The 21,827-nt window shown below is 36.0% G+C and overlaps 1 protein-coding gene across 1 annotated transcript in view; it reads left to right on the top strand.

The window, feature by feature from the left end:
- LOC125649685 (uncharacterized) overlaps window positions 1-21,827 on the top strand; it is a 64,905-nt gene that overhangs the window by 22,604 nt on the left and 20,474 nt on the right. The window contains exons 7-8 of the mRNA XM_056166782.1: window positions 10,839-10,982; window positions 12,536-12,671. Coding sequence (XP_056022757.1) covers window positions 10,839-10,982; window positions 12,536-12,671 — 280 coding nt within the window. The remainder of the gene's footprint in view (window positions 1-10,838; window positions 10,983-12,535; window positions 12,672-21,827) is intronic.

Genomic DNA, 21,827 nt, shown 5'->3' with positions numbered 1-21,827 from the left:
AGAAATTTGATATGGATGAAAAGTGGAGGATATGTATAACAATATTTTGAGATTGAAAACTTTCAAATTTGCGTCAGTTAGTCAAAAATGCAGTTTTATTAGAAAGCAATCTGACGAAAAAAATCAAACCCTTGATGGACTCGAACCCGCGATCTACAGTTCAATAGTTGACGTGCTAAATTACTGAGCTACTCAGGTTGGCATTGATATTTGAAACGAATACACTTTCATGTTTTAAAAGGAAATCAGCCATTATGACGATGTAGAGTACATACTTTTAAAGTTTTATATGTTGATTAAGGTAGCAATCATTGCAGAAAAGAATGCATGGGTTATACAATTTTTCTAGGGTGATTTCTACATGTACAAAAAGCAAGGAAAACTAAGAGGTCCACGCAGAAAATATATAAGCCGGTCAACAGGGGATGCTTACTCCTCCTAGGCACCTGATCCCACCTCTGGTGTGTCCTGGGGTCCGTGTTTGCCCAACTATCTATTTTATATTGCTTATAGGAGTTATGAGATTGATCACTGTTCGTTATCTTCACCTTGCATAAGCGAGGTTAAACCGAATACTTAGGAAAAAGTGAGATTGCGCATGTACAAGTGTACTGGAGGCAATCGGAGCATCGCTCGGTCTTTTACGCCAAGTCCAGATTTCTTCTTGACTTGACGAGAAAAATACCGGGGGAAAAGGATTCTTACCACAACAATACCATGCGCTTCAAAATGCAATTAAAATTACAAAAGTTTGATTGTGAAATACATGAAAGTAAAATACTTTCACATGATATCGGTCATTTAAAGTGAACAATAAATTGCATTCACGGAATGAAGCAGATGAAATTTGATTAAGTGGAATGGTAGAGTGCAATGACGTAAACATCTGACCTAAGGTATATATCTGACATACAGGGAATGGTTAAATCCATGTCATTTCATAAGTCTGCTTGTCCAATAAGTTATCATGTGCTACAAATCCATGTCATTTCATAAGTCTGCTTGTCCAATAAGTTATCATGTGCTACAAATCCATGTCATTTCATAAGTCTGCTTGTCCAATAAGTTACCATGTGCTACAAATCCATGTCATTTCATAAGTCTGCTTGTCCAATAAGTTACCATGTGCTACAAATCCATGTCATCTCATAAGTCTGCTTGTCCAATAAGTTATCATGTGCTACAAATCCATGTCATCTCATAAGTCTGCTTGTCCAATAAGTTACCATTTGCTACAAATCCATGTCATTTCATAAGTCTGCTTGTCCAATAAGTTACCATGTGCTACAAATCCATGTCATCTCATAAGTCTGCTTGTCCAATAAGTTACCATGTGCTACAAATCCATGTCATTTCATAAGTCTGCTTGTCCAATAAGTTATCATGTGCTACAAATCCATGTCATTTCATAAGTCTGCTTGTCCAATAAGTTACCATGTGCTACAAATCCATGGTGGCGCACAGTATCAAATACAATGTAACGCAAAGGATGACATGTATGGTAAATCCTTGATACCCAGATCCACTCCGACTATAACCTTATGTGTGTGTGTTGGATTTCTGGAAAGCTGAGTGCTGGGATAAATTGAAATACTTTCAGGTTGTAGTGCGATTGCTCCGCCAATCAAAATATTCTGCTTCAATTCGCACATACTGGCCTTATCTTGAACTTTACCGCTTTACATTTTTGAAATAAAGATATATCGACTGATCTATATGGATCAATGCCTCTGTATATCACTTTGTGTTTAAATGTCGCATTGCGACATGTCGCTATAGATTTGCATAGATAATCAATCAACAATATCTGTAAATACCCGTGATCTCCAGTGTATGTATAAAACAGCACTGGATGAATCATTGTATATTGAATATTGATAACGTCAATATATATAAGATTGAATAGTTATAATATGCTTACTAGTAAATATTTGGAATTGGGCCGGAATGTCTGATGATCGAATTGAATAGGGTCAAACCTGGAAGTTGAGAAATGAGAACGCTGGGGTGGGAAGTTGGTTTTTTTTAACTTATTTAGGCCTAAAACGAACAATTATCTGAACAGCATACATTTGTAAGTATTTTTTATCTATTTACACATACCGGTAGGTGCACTGATTGAAAGATCTTAAATAATATAAGGTTGAACTATCATACGCATGCCTAACATAATAATAGCAAAAATTCCATTCTAGATTGTTTCCTAAAAAGTATTAGCTAGTCCTCATGGTTTTTCGGGTTATGTAGTTTTTTTGGTGAAATGAAAGATTCTAAAGGATACCAGTGTATGTGGACAATTTCGAATCATCTAAAGTTTGATTACAATGCTTGAATTGTTTCAGTTAGCAACATCTATTTTCTAACAGCTATAGTAAGCACTATACTATAGTTAACTCATTTTGCGTGAACCCTGAGGTCAACGCAGAAAATGTATAAACGAGGTTTAACCGGATGCTATTGGGAAAAGTCAGCCTGCACATGCACACGTATTCACCGGAAACAATCGGAACATTGCTTGGTCTTTTTCGCCAAGTTGAGAAAAACTTCTCTAGTTGAAGGCAAAGACCAAGCGATGTCCGATTGCACTGGAGCTTGATGTCGCAACCATTATTTATAGACACGGCCTTACAGTGCACGTGGCACATGACCGTACACATGGGGAGAGAGGTAAACTTACGCAAACTTTAAAAAAAAAGAGTATCAGCAACGCTTAAAATGGGCATCGTTGTATAGTTACTCTGTGTTTTTAACATGAAAAACCAACATTATAGTTTGTGAGCATCAATATTTACATCCTTCAGTGGCGGATACTGAATGTTTTTCAAAGGTTAATGGGAATTGCGGCTCAAGTTAGAACTTTTTTTCAACCAAGAAAGGGGGTAGTGAAGACACCAAAATGGCAAAAAATTATCTTATTATACCTCAGTATGAGAATTCTATGCAACGCGTAATCTGATTGGTCTAGACGGTCACATGCCAGGGATAACAAAACTTCATATCTCCCTCTCAAACTTCCACCAGAGTTTGTTTGCTAACAAACCAATCTCTTCCAGTTAGGCATTATGGGATAGCGAATTCTTAGGCCGCATATACTGTGTGACGTCACTGTAGAATGACGAAAAAAACGTAACGTCAAACGTAAACAGTTCAAAACAAGAACGTAAACATTAAACACTATAATTTGAACAGGGTATCCCTACCTTTTAATGATCTTTTGATAATTTTATGTTTAAAATAAAATCCATACTTTTATATTAATGCTCTTAATGTCAATATTTTCAAGCTTTTAACTACGAACTACTTCTTTATTGTTATTTGCCCGCGTGATAATCGCGGACTCATAATATACAAATCTGTATATTGTGCTGCGTCACATAGGAGAGGTCTGTACGTAGGTGACGTAATGAGGCCTCGACGGGGAGTTTGCAAACTCCCCGTCGAGGCCTCATTACGTCACCTACGAATAGACCTCTCCTATGTGACGCACCACAATATACAGATTTGTATATTGTGAGTCCGCGATTATCACGCAGACAAATTAAAAGATTAAAAGATCATTAAAAAGTAGGGAGACTTTTTCAAATTATTGTGTAAAGTAATGAACTTGATGTTTACGTTCTTGTTTTGAAAGTTGTTTACGTTTGACGTTATGTTTTTTCGTCATTCTACAGTGACGTCACAGTATACGCGGCCTAAGAAATCGCTATCCCATAATGCCTAAGTGGAAGAGTTTGGTTTGTGAGCAAACGAACTCTGGTGGAAGTTTGGGGGAGTTTTATCTCCCTCTCAAACATCATATTTCCCTATCATATTTACCCCTTGAGCAGCCTCGTGCAATTTCCATCAATTTAACGTCAAGGTAGACGAAGTGTATTGTGACGTCACAATAAGTCCGAGTCATCCTACTTTCATAGTTTGTAAGGCACAAAATATGCGGGTCTCTGATACACAGTTGAATGCATGGTTTTAGTTGATACAGAAAACCCAAGGAAGTTAATCTACATTCAAGGAAAATGGAAATACAAAAACTGGTTATCATTTCACTGTATTTCGTTGTTTGTATCTTCTACTGTAATACGTTGACGGTGCGGTTTTACCGTTAGGGCGATCTCAGCCATATAGATGAGCGGACTCCAATTTCAAATACATTTTTGTAGTCTTGCTTTGTTTCGGTATAATAAACAATTTATTGCATGAATGATCGGGAGAAATGAAGATTTATTCACCCAAGAAAAATCATATTCCCCTCGGGCGTTGCCCTCTGGGAATATGATTTTTCTTGGGTGAATAAATCTTCATATCTCCCTCACTATCATGCAATAAATGTATATTATATTTAACGAAAATTAGCCAAAATGGGGTGTAACCCCAATAATCCCCCATTTCCCTCTAAATCCGTCATTAGATTAATGCATTTTTAATTTGTTGCCAGACATATATCACTGGATTAGGTATAAATGCATGGTACATGTGTGAAACTCAAACGCTTTTTTTATATTGTCAGTTGTTTATTCAAATTATATACAAGGATGACACTTCATTCTGAGGTTAAAGTTATAAAGAACGCCTATAAATATGTCATATACATTAGGCCTATATGTCATTCAGTACAGCACTTATAAAAATTATTTGCCTGGTTCAAGATTTAAAAAAGACTATTTTAAAACAGTTTTATTTCACACGGGAATATTAAATCTCTGTTAGAAACACATACCCATGGTCCACACATTGCAGTCCTTTTTAGGTCTAAAGGACACCAACTTTAGGCGCCTGGGTCAAAGATATTGCATTATAACCTTGATGTAAACAATGGAGGAAATTCGAACTATGAATGGATATTATGAATCAGTGGGATAAGCCAATTTTTAAAACGTGGATAAATTAGTGTTCTGTGGTAATGACACATGTAGTCAAGCTTCTAGAAACATAAAAAAGGTAAAAAGAGATACCATAGATCGGAGAGAAATATTTATTCGTTGTTCGAATTTCCTCCATATTGCAATATCCTTGACTCAGGCGCCTTTGACTGCATCTTGTTTTTTAAGCGATAAGCGTAGCTTAAGCGCTTATTGCCGCCAGTTGGATTTTGCTTTCGTCATCATGTTTCCGGTTTATCGCCACCTATAGGCGAATTTATGCATCGCTGTAGTCAAGTCGTGTTTAAAGTAGTCGTAATTTTGCAACCGATCTCGCACGGGGATAACATTCATATCTGCAGTCGCATTTTCCCCCGGAAATACAGTTCGTTGAACAGTGAATAAAATATGTATAAAAAGGGTGATATTTTTGTCTTCATTCTTGGGGAAAGTGAGACACAGATGCAGGTCATTCTTCAGTTAAAATTCCCATTTGAATCTGCGTCTGTAATAATTAAAGTGATTCAAAATCTAAAATTGAATAAGAATATGTATATGAAACCATTTTAGCTAGGGTGCCTTTGCATTGTTACCTTCGCATGGCGCTTATAGGCCAGGAAAATCAATTTGCATGGTGCAATCTATAATTAGAAGCCATGTCATTAAGCTATACACGAATCAGGAGGGTTTTCCACGTGTGTTTCGGCTATTGTTCCGACTCAGTAAAATTTTTGTCTGACGCAGCAAAAATGTGTGCAACACAGTGAAAAATTAACTGATCCGTGTCCATTGTGAACGAGAAAGAATTTGTGCACGATTATGTTTTGACAGCGAAGGACCGAGATCGGTGTCTCAGAAGGATGATGCTGCGTAACTGCTTACACCTTCCCCGATCATATATGTAAGTCGGTCATGCAGAAATTTAGAGGATGCAGCGGTGTAACTTAAGCTTACTTTATTATTTCTAAACGACCAAGATATTCTTCAGAATCATCGTCAACACAATCAAATTTGATTTCGTGATTTAGTTTCAAAAATGAGACTAAAAATAATAGTCTTGGGGCAAGGAAAAGATAAAAGGTACAACATTATATTATATCATATTATATTATGAAAGACAATACCCCGGTTTCAAATATTCAAAACACTGCGTGGAATTTTACGAGGGCTGTATACTGAAATACATATGTTTAGAACAAGTGTTAGATAAACATTGCCATTGTGTCAAGCATGAATGTGAAATGGTTTGCGGTCCACAGCACGCTACTTACAACGAAAAGTAATCGTGTTTTCAATTTCTTTGTACTTCAAACAAACAATTGACAATGACATGCATATGCTACATGTATTTCCGAACGTACAAATGATGAAGAAGGGGGAGGGGCATGGATGTAACGTCGTTGTTCCCTGTTCCCACATTTTGTTTTCACTGAACGATCTTTTCATATAAAAAAGATGCATTTAGTTTTTTGGTGAGATGCCTCTTCATTATTTCTAACAGCGGTTTGAACATTACCGTTTGAAAATTACTTTTGTAACTTTTCAGTGCCTAGTTTGGGATTCTCATTTAGCTACATTTGCATGTTGTAAATTTTGCATATTTATTGCGAGTCACTTCTGTTACGTTTTTTTTTCCATATTAGAACTCCTACACAAGCTTCGAATCTTATGGTTTTTTGCTAAGGTTATTAGCATTTTCATATAAAGAACTGTTTTATAAAATTAAAACAATAGCAATGTGTATTATATCTCATTCAGACAAACGGATGAGTCTCCTTTGCAATATGAATATGAGCTTTTACACAAGAAGTGTAATACACACAAGTTGATGAGTACAGCGTTTAATGTACCTGTGTACAAACTCTTGGTGTGTGTTTTTTTTAGATTTACGTATAACAAACAATCACTACAATTGCTAAATGTAAATCCATGCTTATATGTTAGTTAAATTCATCATCATATTTGAATTAGTATATCCTCTTGCACTAACTTTCATGTTAAAAATGAGTTATCTCCACTCTTGTTGATGACGTAGTATTCAGTTTCAAAGTAATATTGCACATGTATGATGAACATCTTTTCTAAATAACTTAAATTTTGTTTTCAGTTATACATGTATTTATCGGACGTATTTGGATTCAGATTCTCTCCAACCTGATTTTGAATTGAAAATAACTTCATTATTGATGACAAAAAATAATTCCACTTTCATGGTTTGATTGCTATTTACAGATAATTATGCACTGGATTCTGTAGTACAAGTCATACAGATGCATGTTTATGTGTGTATTTAAATGATTTCTGGTAAGGTAATGAAATGGATGTAAAGTGTTTCATAATCCTGCATTATTGGTGTGTTTTGACGTGTGGCATTTGTTAGTGCATGTGGTTATGTGTAATTTTCTTTTTTGTCCAGTTTGTTTGTTCCTTTCTATTATAAGTGACTTACATATATGTATCAAACTATTGATTTGTTTCATTTCAGTTGTATTCTAAAAATATTTCATACACTTTTTAACTGGAACACAACAGTAAGTTAGTTGCGTAATAACAATTGAACACTTTTTACCGAAAACTACCATTACAACTGTTTTCACATTTTCTACCAAAAATGTTCTCCTCTATAACATCACATCTGTAAGAGAAAAAAGTGCATAGTCATGTAGAGCATTTAATGATCCAGGGACCGGAGCAGAGCGGATCAGAAACCCTTGCCTTGGGAAGATGGATGGGGAGCTAAATAGGGTATAAAATGTTCATTTGTCAAATATTTGAATAACATAGCCTTAAATGCTATTGATTGATTGTATCTTGTTTAAAGTTCTTCTCAATAATTTTTAATTCATATGGAGACGTCACCAAGACCGGTGAAGGGCTTCAAATTTAGGCCTATGCTCGGCGCTTAAGGCCATTGAGCAGTGAGGGTTCTTTAGCGTGCCACACCTACTGTGACACGGGACATCCGTTTTAAAGGCCATCTCCGAGGACCCGTGACATTCACACCTGATGCCGAGAGTTTGGTGATGGAACTGTCACTATCTGTTTAACGAACTAGGTCTGTCGCGGCCGGGATTCGAACCCCGACCGCCCGCATACAGAGCGAACACTTTACCTCTGGACCACCCCAGCGGTGGTAATGCTATTGATACTAAATTCTGATTATAGATATTTAATAAGAACAGGTGTCCTTTACCAAAATTGTAAATTTCGTGATCCAAGGACAGGGTTTTAGTTTAGTGTGGGATCAAAATTATCATAGTGACCATTGTTTTAACAACATCATATAAAATTTATATTTCAACGTGTTGAAAAGTTTCAGGACATTGCTTCCAATCCATATTTGTTATTTTCTTACAGAAAATGTACTACTTAGTTATGCGAAAATAAAGAATAATGCATACACCTTTTCTTAATGTTGTTCCTGCTCATTAACATTACATACAGAATTCATGAAGTCAGCTTAGCGCTTTTCAGTACTTTCAGTACTTTGATTTTTTTTGCAATGCACTATAACATCAATATAGCTGATCAAATGTACTCGATCACGAAACTTCATCTTCCATGATCGCGGTTTATCTCCCCCTGCTGATGACGTCAGAAAAACCCACTGTGATGTAAACAAAAGACTTTGTGTAACTAAGCTTTGCATAGCTTTGAAAAATGCCACGCTGTGCTACATTCAATTGTAGTGTTAGGTCCAAGAAGGAAGTTGCCATGTACCTCTTCCTAGGAGATAGATTTCGGACGCGATGGATTTGTTGCCAAGGGGTGTGCGATGTTTCGGGACTACGACAGTTTGGGAGTTTGTATATGCGACGGTTCGGGATTTATAAGGCGCAAACTTCCCAGAACAGTCCTGGACCATTCGACATATTGGACAATGTTCGACTTATTACTTACTTTCAAGATCTGTGTCATCGCAAAACCTAGCACTTTTAAACTATATGTTCATGTTTCTTTTTATGGATTTAATAAACTATCTATGAACTCGTCTATCTTGTTTTACCATTACTGAATTACATGTATCATTACAAAATGAATCACCATTAATGCAGTTGCAATCTCTGTACTGCTTTAAGGTCACTTTAGCTAATCTTTTCCCAACTCATACCATCGTCTATCAGTACTATCAATACTTTGATCGCTATTCCAGGGTTAGTTTATCGAAAACGAAAGTAGTTTTTTTAATTAACTTCACGATATTTACTAATCAAGTATATGTAATACTCTACTGTAGTTTATGGACTTCACCTCTTAAAACGATATCAAGGTTTCTCCAGGTACTATGGAGCTAGCATTTCGGAGAGTATTGGCAGAATCTATTAATCTATAAGGATAGATGAGAATATAGCAATTTTGAAATATAGATATATCGACTGATCTATAGGGATCAATGACTCTATATCACTTTCTGAAAAAAAATATGTTTAAATGTCGCATTGCGACACGCCGTCGTCTACTTCCATAGATATCTGTAAATACCCAGGATTGTGAACAAGGTGCACCGTAACGTGTGGAGCCAACTCGTGCATTTCTGAAGTTATGAAACTATAAAGCCAAGTCACATACACAGGGTGCATTTTAAATCATTTAGATCGCTGAATTCTGTCAAATTTTATAGAAAGGGGCACTTATTTACATGTCAATGTCGTGAATAGACCTGTTTCACATGAGGTTTCTCTTAACAATAAGTAGACAACACCATTTCACATAAAACTCACAGAAGAAGGACGCTTATCATGGTAAGCTGATTTTCAGTGCAATTTTGTGTAAATGATTTAGCTGTAATATATGGGTTTAAGTCACATGTATTTATTTAGATGGAGATTAGGAAAATGCATTATCTAAATTAATGTCATTTACATAGATTTTGTCATTTACGTTACCGTGAAGTCGTATTCAAACCTGAAGTTCGACGATTTATCAATTTATCTTTAAATGAGTATATTTTAGTTAACTAATGAATGATATACCAAACTGGTTCATTAATGTTAAAAAATTTTAACATCGTTTACAAGTTAGACTGTCTTCAAGAATGTCTACCCAACAATGACACACAGATAAAACAGTTGTTTTCATGTGAAGTCGTAAACATTCTACCTTCTTGTTTGCCTCATACTACAAAGTTTAAACTTTTTTTTCTAGGCGGATCAACTTACAGAAGAACAAATAGCGGGTACGTCTATAATAAAATCTAACATTTAGGGGATATTTGAAGCATGCTCAACATTCAAACATTACTCGCGATGGTTGAGTTACATTTTGGGGAAAAAAAAGGTTCAACAGAGGAACCATGACTTCATTTTTATCTAAAATATTCATGCATATAGAATCCAATGGAGTAATAAATTGGCCTCCTACAAGTTATTTTTATGGAGGTAGTATACAGTGAACTGGGTGATTTCTCTCTGTTTGAACACGCTACTGCATGGTAAACAGAGAATGTCAATGACCCAAGCATCACTTCTTTAAATCCCTCATACGTTATTGTAAATATAGAAGGTCTTTTGGGTGTCGATATAACGTTTACAATTCATCACGTCATAATTTAGATAATGGTATTTTATATATGCTTCATATATGTTGTTAAAATCAGGTACAATGTAAAATGTAGGCTTTCATTTTATGAAAATAATCCAATCCATAGAATCAGCTGTAGTTAATATTCTTTAAAAAGATGCAAAGTCTTCACTTAACAACGGATAGAAGTTTCTGCATCTCTTTAATGCAAGCAGTTCTATCAGATGATTTTCTTATAACGTTGAAATCACACAGTTACTATGTAATAAGTCGATATATGCTAATGGCTTATTACATGCATATAATAAATACAGCATTTAACTTGTATATGAACTGAAAATGAAATTTGATATTGAAGAAAGCATAACTATTACATTAGAAAAAGTATATATAATAACATCCATCATTTTCTTGCATCAAAATTTTAAAAAGTAAATAATTTGAAGTTTTTCCTATTTTTAGAATTCAAAGAGGCTTTCAGCCTGTTTGACAAAGACGGTGATGGAACCATTACAACAAAAGAATTGGGGACAGTGATGAGGTCACTGGGTCAGAATCCCACCGAAGCAGAACTTCAGGATATGATCAATGAAGTGGATGCTGATGGTGAGTGTCATCATTTGATAACAATACATGAGATAATAATAATATTTGTAATGATAATACGTGTAATAATAATTATGTACAGTAATGATGATATATCTAATGATTATCCATGCAAATCCCATGGTCGTTATAACGATCTAGTTCGTCAATACAACCTATCATTGGTTCAAATGCTGTCTGACGTGTTTCATAGCGATTGTTAGGCCGTTCCTGACACACTGATTTTGACTACGGATAACTCCGTTTTTCTGATTAAGATATAGGGCTCACGGCGGGTGTGACCGGTCTACAGGGGATGCTTACTCCTCCTAGGCACCTGATCCCACCTCTGGTGTATCCAGGGGTCCGTGTTTGCCCAACTACCTATTCTGTATTGCTTATAGGAGTTATGAGAATGATCACTGTTCGTTATCTTCACCTTTCATGGAATTGTAATCATAATAGAAAGAAAAGCTGTTAGTAAAGAGGCAATGTATTTTATAGAACTAAGCTGAATGGGTATTTTTACCGCCCACGATCGTAAAACACAGACGAATACTGCAAAACACAGCCAAACACCAAAACTATGTTATTCAAAGGCTATATGTCATAATTTATTTACATCAAGATCTCTATTATATACCCAACAATGTTTCGTTTTTGATACTGTGGATTTCACAGATGTCACAATGTATCAACGCAACATTTTTTTATGGTAAATATTAAAAAACTGCGTCACAAACAAAACAGCGCACACAAAATATAATTTCACTGTATGTCTGTATTTTTGATACTTTAGATTACATTTAGTATCTTATAAATGTGGATTTAAAATGCATAAGAGGGTATATGATAAATTTATCATGACTACAGTAACTTGATCCGAAGAGTTGGATCACGTCGAGTTGACAAGCGCAGATCATCAGATCAAACTCAACGCTTCGCGTCTCGTGTGATCTGATGACCCGTTCCTGTCAACTCGACGTGATCCGACTCTTCGGATCAAGTTACTGTAGTAATAATATATATTTATTGCATTTAAAAAATAACACCATTACAAGAATCTTTATGCAGAATAATATATTTGAGTTTTTCTTGATAAATTTAGAATGATTTAGAATAATTTTAAATTGAACTACTTAGGTTTTACTGCTAATTGCTTTTCCATATCATTTTTTTTTTGCCTGAAAATTAGAAATTAAAAAATGTTACAGATTTGACAGAATTTATCGTGGCAGTTGTTTTACCATTAGAGGGCATATTGTAATCATAAACCAATATTAACCTATTAATTTGGTTTTCAAACCTTGTTTCATCTTCATAATAAATATGATATTAGATAAAAATGATTTTTGCTTCATTCAAATTGTATGTGCATGTATCATTGTTATGACTTTAGAAATTATTGATGAGGACGTGATGAATGTTTCTTCCAAAAATGTTTAAATACTAAAAGAAAATCTCCTTTTCCATAATTGTTACAAATGCATAGCTTAACGCATTTCAGTACTCTGATTATTCTACTCATAGTTACATTGTATGTATGTTCTAATTAATCAAACATTCTTGAACAGGAAACGGGACCATTGATTTCCCGGAATTTTTAACTATGATGGCCAGGAAAATGAAGGACTCTGATTCAGAAGAAGAGATTAGGGAAGCTTTCCGTGTTTTTGATAAAGATGGAAATGGTTTTATAAGTGCTGCTGAGTTACGTCACGTGATGACAAACTTGGGTGAAAAATTAACAGATGAAGAAGTTGACGAGATGATCAGAGAAGCTGACATTGACGGAGATGGACAAGTTAACTACGAAGGTTTGTTATAAGTCAGTTCTTAACTCTCTCTCTCTCTCTCTCTCTCTCTCTCTCTCTCTCTCTCTCTCAATCCAGTATTTGATGCAGTAAATAAAAGTCAAGTAATACAAAACACGAATATCATTCACTGTAAGCACTTTCGTCTTTAAGAGAGAGAGAGAGAGAGAGAGAGAGAGAGAGAGAGAGAGAGAGAGAGAGAGAAATCATCTAAGTTCAAATTCAATATAACTAGCAAATTGCCTTCTTCTGAGGGAGCTAGATATACAGACATCCTAAAGAATGAAGACAGCTAAGTTAGACACAAGTCTTTAGAATCCAAGTTACAGAAACTATTTCCTCTTTGGAAATCGCTCAAGACGCAACAAAATGATATGTACATTTCTTTTTCTTTTTTCAGAATTCGTGAAGATGATGACATCTAAATAATGAAAGGTACCAAACCTTCCACTGTCCGTGTAATGAGGCATTTTCTTACGATCAATTCACTTTCCATTGATACATATTCGTTTTCTTTGTAGATGATACCTTGCAAATATACCAATTACGCAATATGTGATAGAAAAATAATAAAAACCATGTCATTTTTTATCAATAGATTGAAGTGCGTGTTCTTTGTAGTTGATGACATATTCGTAGTTGTTTTTTCTTTTACACAAACTGTTGACAGAATGTTTTATAAACCAGAGTTCTTTTATTCTTTCAGATAATAACAAATGTTTTCTAGAAGTATCATTCACCAACTGTAACATTTGAAATTCATGTTTACTGGTTAAGGGTTCAAACACGAAGGTGGGGATCAAACTGATTATTCAATCAAATATATTCTAAATACTGAATGTGGGTCTGGGGTCCTGGGGACTTACATGTATAATGGTTGCAGTAGTACGGTGGTAGAGTGTTCGCTTCGTAACCGAGAGGCCGTGAGTTGGAGATCAGCTCGTGCCAAGGTCACGTCAACCTTGGACGTAAACATGATAGTGATTGCTCCTTCGCCAAAAGCTTGATATTTAGAAGTGAGAATCAAGGGGCTTTTGAATATATATGACCTTAAAAACGGAGACCCCATGTAGGAACAGCAAGAATATATTTACATTAAAGGTTGGAATCTCAACCATTTTAAAGATATTTGAACAATCAAAAAAATATGCGAGTTGGGGTGACCCCAGGGTACTTGCCAACCAGAATTCCTAATGCATCTCGATATGTGAAACAGAAATATAATCATATAGTTTAGGGGTCAGGATCTCAATTGTTTTAAATATATTTTAACAATTATAAAATAAGGTTTGGATGACCCCAGGGCACTTTCCTAACAATGAAAAAGTGAAGATAACGAACAGTGATCAATCTCGTAACTCCTATAAGAAATACAAAATTAAGAGTTGGACCCCTGATATATGGTAATAATTGCACACACGGCTTTTTTTGCTATTTATACAAGTACGATGGAAAGCATATCTAAAGACAAACATTTGCATGCGGATATCCCCCTTTTATATATGTAGGACTCCAAAGTGCGATGGTCACGCCAAAGTGCAATGGTTTGCGCCAAACCCCGATGGTGTGACACGCCAAAGTGCGATGGTCCACACTCATGCGTCAAAGTACGATGGTCTGACACGCCAAAGTGCGATGGTGTGACACGCCGAAATCCATTGGTTTGTAAACGACACGGTGTTTTGGTACATACTGAACTAACCGTGTGTTGTTTCACCAAAATATCAGTGCAAAATCCATGTACAAAAAATAAGAATTAGAACTTATTTCATTACCATCTCGTTGTCGTGTTATTAAACACAAAATTTTCCAACGCGAAATCGTATAGAATGTTTTGTATCATAGCATACCCCCAGGAATCTTTAATGCGTGTACGTTAAAGTAATAAATGATCATGAATTAAAGAATGTTCAGGCGAAGTAGATAGTTCGACAACAAATGTACTTTGTCGTTCTCAATATCCTCAAAAGTGTAAACCTTGCCGTTGCTGTTGTCCATGTTGCATTTCTTCGGTTTTATTTTGAAATACGTTAAGAATGACGTCACAAACGTTACTGAACCCCACACCATCGGACTTTGGCGTGACCATCGCACTTTGACGTCCGTAACGTTAACAAACCATCGCACTTTGGCGCATACCATCGCACTTTGGCGTGACCATCGCACTTGGAGCGAGCATCGCACTTTAGAGTCGTACATATACTGTACATCTAAACATTCTCTACCCCGAGTTATGTGCGCTACTATACCTCTGTCAACGCTCAGTCAACAGCTTTCTACAGCAATCTTGTAAAAGATTCTAATATCCAACATTTATGTTTTGGACTAAATATGCAATTGAATTGATGCTTACTGTAGATTGTTTAAAATCGCGGTTTTCTGGTCCTAAATGTGGAACTACTTCGTAATATGCGTATGAAAATAGGGTATTCACGTGGTGGGGCTTTAATGTAAACAGGGTATTTAAAAGTAAGAAAGGCTGTAAAAATACGATAAAACTTATAAAAATACGAGACAAACAGCTAAATGGTAAACATGCACTTAACAAAGTGCCAGTGGGCTGCTATGAAAAGAGCCTGACGTATCACCTGTTGCAAGAACTTTTAAAAAGGGAAATGAAACGAGAATGACTGTTAATAGCATTTGATTATATTGTCACGTAATTTCAAGCGTTGACAGAGGTGTAAGTGAAGCTTGCGTAACACGCCCTCTGGTGAGAGAATGACATCTAAGCGGCAGTCATGCGGGGATTTTGGTGTAAAACAAACCTCTTCATTTGGCGTTAGTGTTGTCAATTGTGTGCAAGTATGTTTTCTAACAGATGAGAGCTATTTGAATACAGGACATAGAGTCGATAGTATGCATGTAGATACAGTTTGTAGCTTACAAGTTTCAGTTTTGCGTATGGCCCACCTGTCGTCCTATTCCTGGTAAGATTGTACTTCTTTCACACCATATTCTATTCTGAAATATAAAAAGAAAACTGACAAATATGTTATATTAAAAGGATTGTTTAAAAGTCCAAAGGTCAAACTTAATGCCTTACAATACAGCAAAATACATATAGCATAGTTCTCACGGGATGCCTGATTTTTAGCCCTCATGCAACACAAAATTTGACTGATCAAGGTATATCTACCACACTCTATGTAATATGATGTTTGCAGAAATATTGTGTATTTCATGAGAAAATCAATCTTATACTCGGTGATACTGCGTTTTCTCCGCATCGGAGCCGAGCCCTCGTGATCCATCCCATCTGCTACACTGTAAAATTTTAATTCATGTCATTGCAATTCGACGAATGCAATAAATTCTATCGTTTAAATACATCATCCTGTTAATCGTGAATAATGCAAATATGTAAAACATGCAAACATTATTTCTGTTAAGATAGGGCAACCTTTAAAACCTGCACAAAATATCAATTTATATACATGCACTTTGAATGCCCGATCAGTGAAAAATATATCACTGGTGCTTTGTAATCACATAATATCAAACGGCATCGATGTCTTGGTGTTGACTCAAACATGGCTAGGAAGTGGCACAGACAGCAGGGCGATAGGAGAACTCGTTCCGGGTGGTTATGATATACTCCACGTCCCCAGAAAGAACCGTAAAGGTGGCGGTGTTGCATTCATTTACAACAAAAATCTTCATTCCACTCATTTACAGTTAGATGATTCGTTCCATCATTTTGAGCACATGGAATGCACGGTGTTTACACAGAACTTGAAAATTCTAATATGCATTGTCTATCGGCCACCATCACAACAGCTTTCTGAATTTTTCAATGAATGGTAGCACTATGTAAGTCATCATGTAGTTTCACCGGACGAACTCATTATCACAGGTGACATGGATTTTAATCTTGACATGGTTAAGGACCCAACTTCCCAAATGTTTATTAACTCTCTCAAAGAGCATGGGTTAACACAGTATATAACTGATCCTACTCATGACGGACATGTACTGGACGTATTTATTACCAGAGATGACAGCACAATCCTGAATTCCGTTCCAACCGTTGATAATCAACTCATATGTGACTCAAAAGGCGTTTCATTTTGTGATCATACATGTAAAGGCATTTATTCCATCCTCAAAGTACAAAAACCTAAAAAAAAAAAAAATAAAAAAAAAAAAAAAATAAAAAAGATGACGAAAGTCTTTTTCCTTTCGCAAAATTGAACACGATAAGTTTTGCCTGGACATTGAGTCCCAGTTATCAAAAATAAAGAGATTCCAATCGAAGACATGGTTGACATTTACAATGAGGATATCTGTGATGTAATCAATGACCACGCACCATTGAAAGAAAGAAATGCGATCTTTAGGCATAATTCGCAGTGGTTTACAGAGGAATTTCTTATGCTAAAACGAACTAAGCGAAAATCAAACCGTACATGGCGACAAACACGTTTGACTGTACACCATCAAATATATAAGGAGTCAGTTCGAACATACAACAATTATTTAACTCAGTATAAAAAGGTATATTATTCACATAATATAACTGAGTGTGGCAGAGACTCTAAGAAGCTTTGTTGTCTAACGAATCGGCTCATGAGTAACACGTCCGAACCTATTTTACCTTCATCTTTTGAGGGAAAGGAATTATAGGAAAACTTCCCCTAAATATTTTCATGGAAAAATAAGCAATATCCGTATATCAGATTGCGAATCTATTGCCTCAAACAATGGCGCAAAAGATCATTTTTGCTCTGATATTCCATTTGATGGTGAAAACCTCACGAAATTTGCACCTGCAACTACAGGAGAAATTCAAAAACTCCTTATGAACTCAGCACCCAAATCTTGTGAATTGGACCCAGTTCCTACGCATCTATTGAAACAATGCATTGAGAGTTTCTTGCCATCCATCACTTTAATCATAAACAAGTCGCTGTTGAAATCCATTGCTCCTAGTGACTTTAAGCAGGCAATCGTTCAACCATTACTGAAAAAGCCAGGGCTTGACAAAGAATTTTCAAAAACTATCTCCCTGTGTCAAATCTCTTGTTCGTTTCAAAGATTCTTGAAAATTTTATTGTAAAACGAATCGAAGCTCATCTGTAGATGCATAACTGCATTACAATTTTCAGTCCGCGTACAGAACGGGACACTCTACATAAACTGCACTAAAGAAGGTACATCATGACATCGTATGTGCACTTGATAATAACAGTTGGGCTATCCTTGAATTGCTCGACCTCTCTGTGGATTTCAATGTCATAGACCACACTATCCTATTGCAACGGATGGACAACATGTTTGGTATCACTGGATCTGCATTAAAATGGATTAAATCCTATCTTAATGATAGATAGCAACGTGTTGCCGTCGGTTCATCGTTGTCCGATGCTTCTCCCCTCGAATGTGATGTACCGCAAGGCGAGACTCTACTGCCTTTTTTCAAAACCCTTAGGGGAAGTATGCAGACGTCATGATATGACGTATCATATATACGCCGATGACACCTAGATATATATCATCGTTGAACCTGGTGACAATTGGACCGACATGTCTCAAAGACTCTCAAGTTGTTTATCGGACATACGTATGTTGATGAGTTTCAATCTCCTCAATGAAGATAAAACTGAACTTGTAGTCTTCGCACCAAACTACAGACTTAAAGATTTGAGCAGTTTTGATCTTGAATTTGGTGACTGTGTTCTCAGTGATTCATCTTTCGTAAAAAAAAAAAAAAAAAAAAAAAAAAATATTACGCGTATTTTTTGACAAATAAGCACTGTCTCTCTATTTCCCGCTCAGCATATGTGAACATTCGCAGAATTGGCTGTATCCGTCCATTAATCAATGATGAAGCATGTACAATTCTAGTAAACCGTTAGTTACATCCAGATTAGATTACGGGAATGCATTGCTTTATCGTGTTCATTCTCAACACACCAGCAAACTTCAGAGGGCACAAAACACAGCTGCAAGATTGATAACACGATCAAAAAATCCGACCATGTTACTCCTATTCTAATAGATCTTCAGTGGCTCCCAGTTGAATACAGAATTCAATATAAGATCGTTCTTTATACTTTCAAATCTCTCAAAAACCTATCTTCAGTTTACATAAAGGATATCCTTACAGTTTACAATCCCACACGATCACTAAGATCCGAATCTCTGCATCCTCTCCAAGTACCTTGGACACGTACGAAAACATATGGATATCGACGTTTGGATTTGGATAAGGCCGCATCGAGTCTCTGGAACTCTCTACCTTTTAAACTCAGACAATGTATTTCACTGTCTAGTTTTAAAGCGGACCTCAAAACGCATCTTTTTTAAGATTAGCTTTTAATTTGTGATTATTTTTTTTACATACTTAGTGCTCTTACATTGTGTACAGCTCTAACAGTGTTGTAACATTTCTTCTAACGAAAAACCCCTTCAGTTGCTATTTGAACTGTAGTTTGTTATTATACTTACATGTGTCCTTTCTATGTATCTAATTATTTCTAAGGGTTGTTTTAAATTGTTTTATATGTTATTAGGGTAATTATATCATTACATTAGGTGCTATATATTAATAATAACTATGCATTTTTGACACTATATTTTATTCACGTGTATGTGCACATCGATTTTATATCTTTTCTCTCACATTTGTAAAACGCTTTAGAGAGCTAATGTTGATAGGGCGCCATATAAATCTTTTAATTACAATTGCAATCCACAGTGACGACTCCTCGAATGTGACGTTGTATACGGTGATAAAGGTATAATCATTGCAGAAAAGAATACGCGGGTTATGGAATTTTTCTGCAATGATTACTACCTTCATCACCCGATAAAACAACACACATCTTGACGGGGAAAAACGAGCGATGTTCCTTAACAGGGTGGCCAGTAACCGAACACACAAAAAAGGGAGAGTCAGATTGCGCACGCACAACGGTCGGCAATGTTTCATAAACATTTGTTAAGAGAATTAATCAAAATGTTCATATATATTTTAGTGTTAGTATTGGTTCAGTGTGAGCCCTGCTGCTAACATGTGTAACACAACCCACCCCTTTCTATTTTTAAAAAAAATATATGGGCTTTATAACATGTCTGAGTACCTTAGTCTTTAAATGTTATCAAAGACCTGCACTGTAAATGCCATGGATGCACATTTCATTTGTAAATAATCATAAAGCCTATCAATTCGTAAGTATATTTGTAGGACTCCAAAGTGCGATGGTCACGCCAAACCCCGATGGTGTGATACGCCAAAGTGCGATGGTCCACACTCGTGCGCCAAAGTGCGATGGTCTGTCACGCCAAAGTGCGGTGTTGTGAAACAAATGCGCCATATTGCGATGGTGTCGACACGACAAAGTCCGATGGTGCATACTAACACGTCAAAGTGCGATGGAGTGACACGCCGAAGTCCGTTGGTTTGTAAACGATAGTGTTTTGGTACAGACTGTACCAACCGTGTGTTGTTTCACCAAAATATCAGTGCAAAATCCTTGCACAAAAAATAAGGATAAGAACTTATTTCATTATCATTTAGTTGTCGTGTTATTAAACACAAAATTTTCCAACGCGAAATCGTATAGAATGTTTTGCATTATAGCAAACCCCCAGGAATTTATTACATGTACATCACAAGTAATAAATGATCATGAATTAAAGATTGTTTGGGCGAAGTAGATAGTTCGACAACAAATGTACTTTGCCGTTCTCATAATCCTCAACAATGTAAACCTTGCCGTTGCTGTGGTCCATGTCAATCTTAATCACCTGTGCATTCCTCCAATATATACCGAAGAAATTGGTGTCAGCATTGCAGCAGAAAGAACCTTCGTTAGTGCAAACTGACATTGCATTTTTTCGGTTTTATTTTGAAAGATGTTAAGAACTATGTCACAATGACGTGACGTCACAAACGTTTCTGAACCCTGCACCATCGGATTTTGGCGTGACCATCAAACTTTGGCATTCGTAATATTAGCAAATCATCGCACTTTATCGTGACCATCGCACTGTGGAGCGACCATCGCACTTTAGAGTCTTACATATTTAGAATGCAACTCTTATGATATTACACGTAGCACTTTCTGTATAATTCTGTTTTTATCTTTTACCAGTTCCAACTGTAATGATTTGTCTTTTCTTATGCAGTAAGTATTCTTTGCATGAGGATGTGTACCTCTGCTCGTTTTCGCCTTACTCGTTTTGGGACGATCTTCACATTCACATGCTATTTTGTTGACTCTTCAGTAAATACTGAACGCATCACGCTACTTTGGGCAAGTACTAAGTTTTAAACAAGTAGGCCTAGTAACTAATTGTCTATCGTAGATATTCAGTTTTGGTACTGTAAACAGCAAATGCTGTGTCGCCGAAATTCGAAGACCTGTTTAAGCGTCTTTTCTTTAGAATACATGTACTCATATATCTTTAACAATCCATTTTCACTTTCGTAGTGCAGCGATGTTCCACAACAACTCCCGGAAGTTGAAAAATAACATGAAATATTGAGATCATTGTCACCTCCTTGCATCGTTTGTACCAAACTCTACCCAGAGTTATCGTTCCTTACACTCTGTCAACGTCTCAAAATAAGCAATGTTATTCCACATGTAAATCCACTTTTTTGCAGCTAAAGAAATTAAGAACTACTTTATAAAATATCGGGAAAATGTAGGACAAACAACTATTTGTAGTTTTCCCCCATTACTATGCATTCTCCATGTACCTATGTATAGGCCTGGTGCAATAGAACAACCCAATATCCGCGTTTCAGCCCAAATCAATGCTGCTCAATATTTATCTATTTACGTATATTTTTGTAATTGAAGTAGAAATCATACTTTATTTGAGCATACGTGCCATTTTACAAGAATCTTATAAAACCCTCGAGACATTGACAGAGGTGCAAGTGAGAGCAAGGAACGACAACTCTGGGTAGAGATTGCGTTTGTTCTACCGCCTTTTTTAACAAACAATATTGAAGAGTTCTAACAAAGGAAGATAACAACGCCCAAACCCTCAATAATTCATTTTTTGTAGATTTTTTTAAACAACGCTTTACAAAATT

Source organism: Ostrea edulis, chromosome 5, assembly GCF_947568905.1.
Source record: "Ostrea edulis chromosome 5, xbOstEdul1.1, whole genome shotgun sequence".
NCBI classification, from domain to species: Eukaryota; Metazoa; Mollusca; class Bivalvia; order Ostreida; family Ostreidae; genus Ostrea; species Ostrea edulis.
Note: the sequence above shows the minus strand (reverse complement) of the source record. Positions and strands in the feature narration are given on the sequence as shown.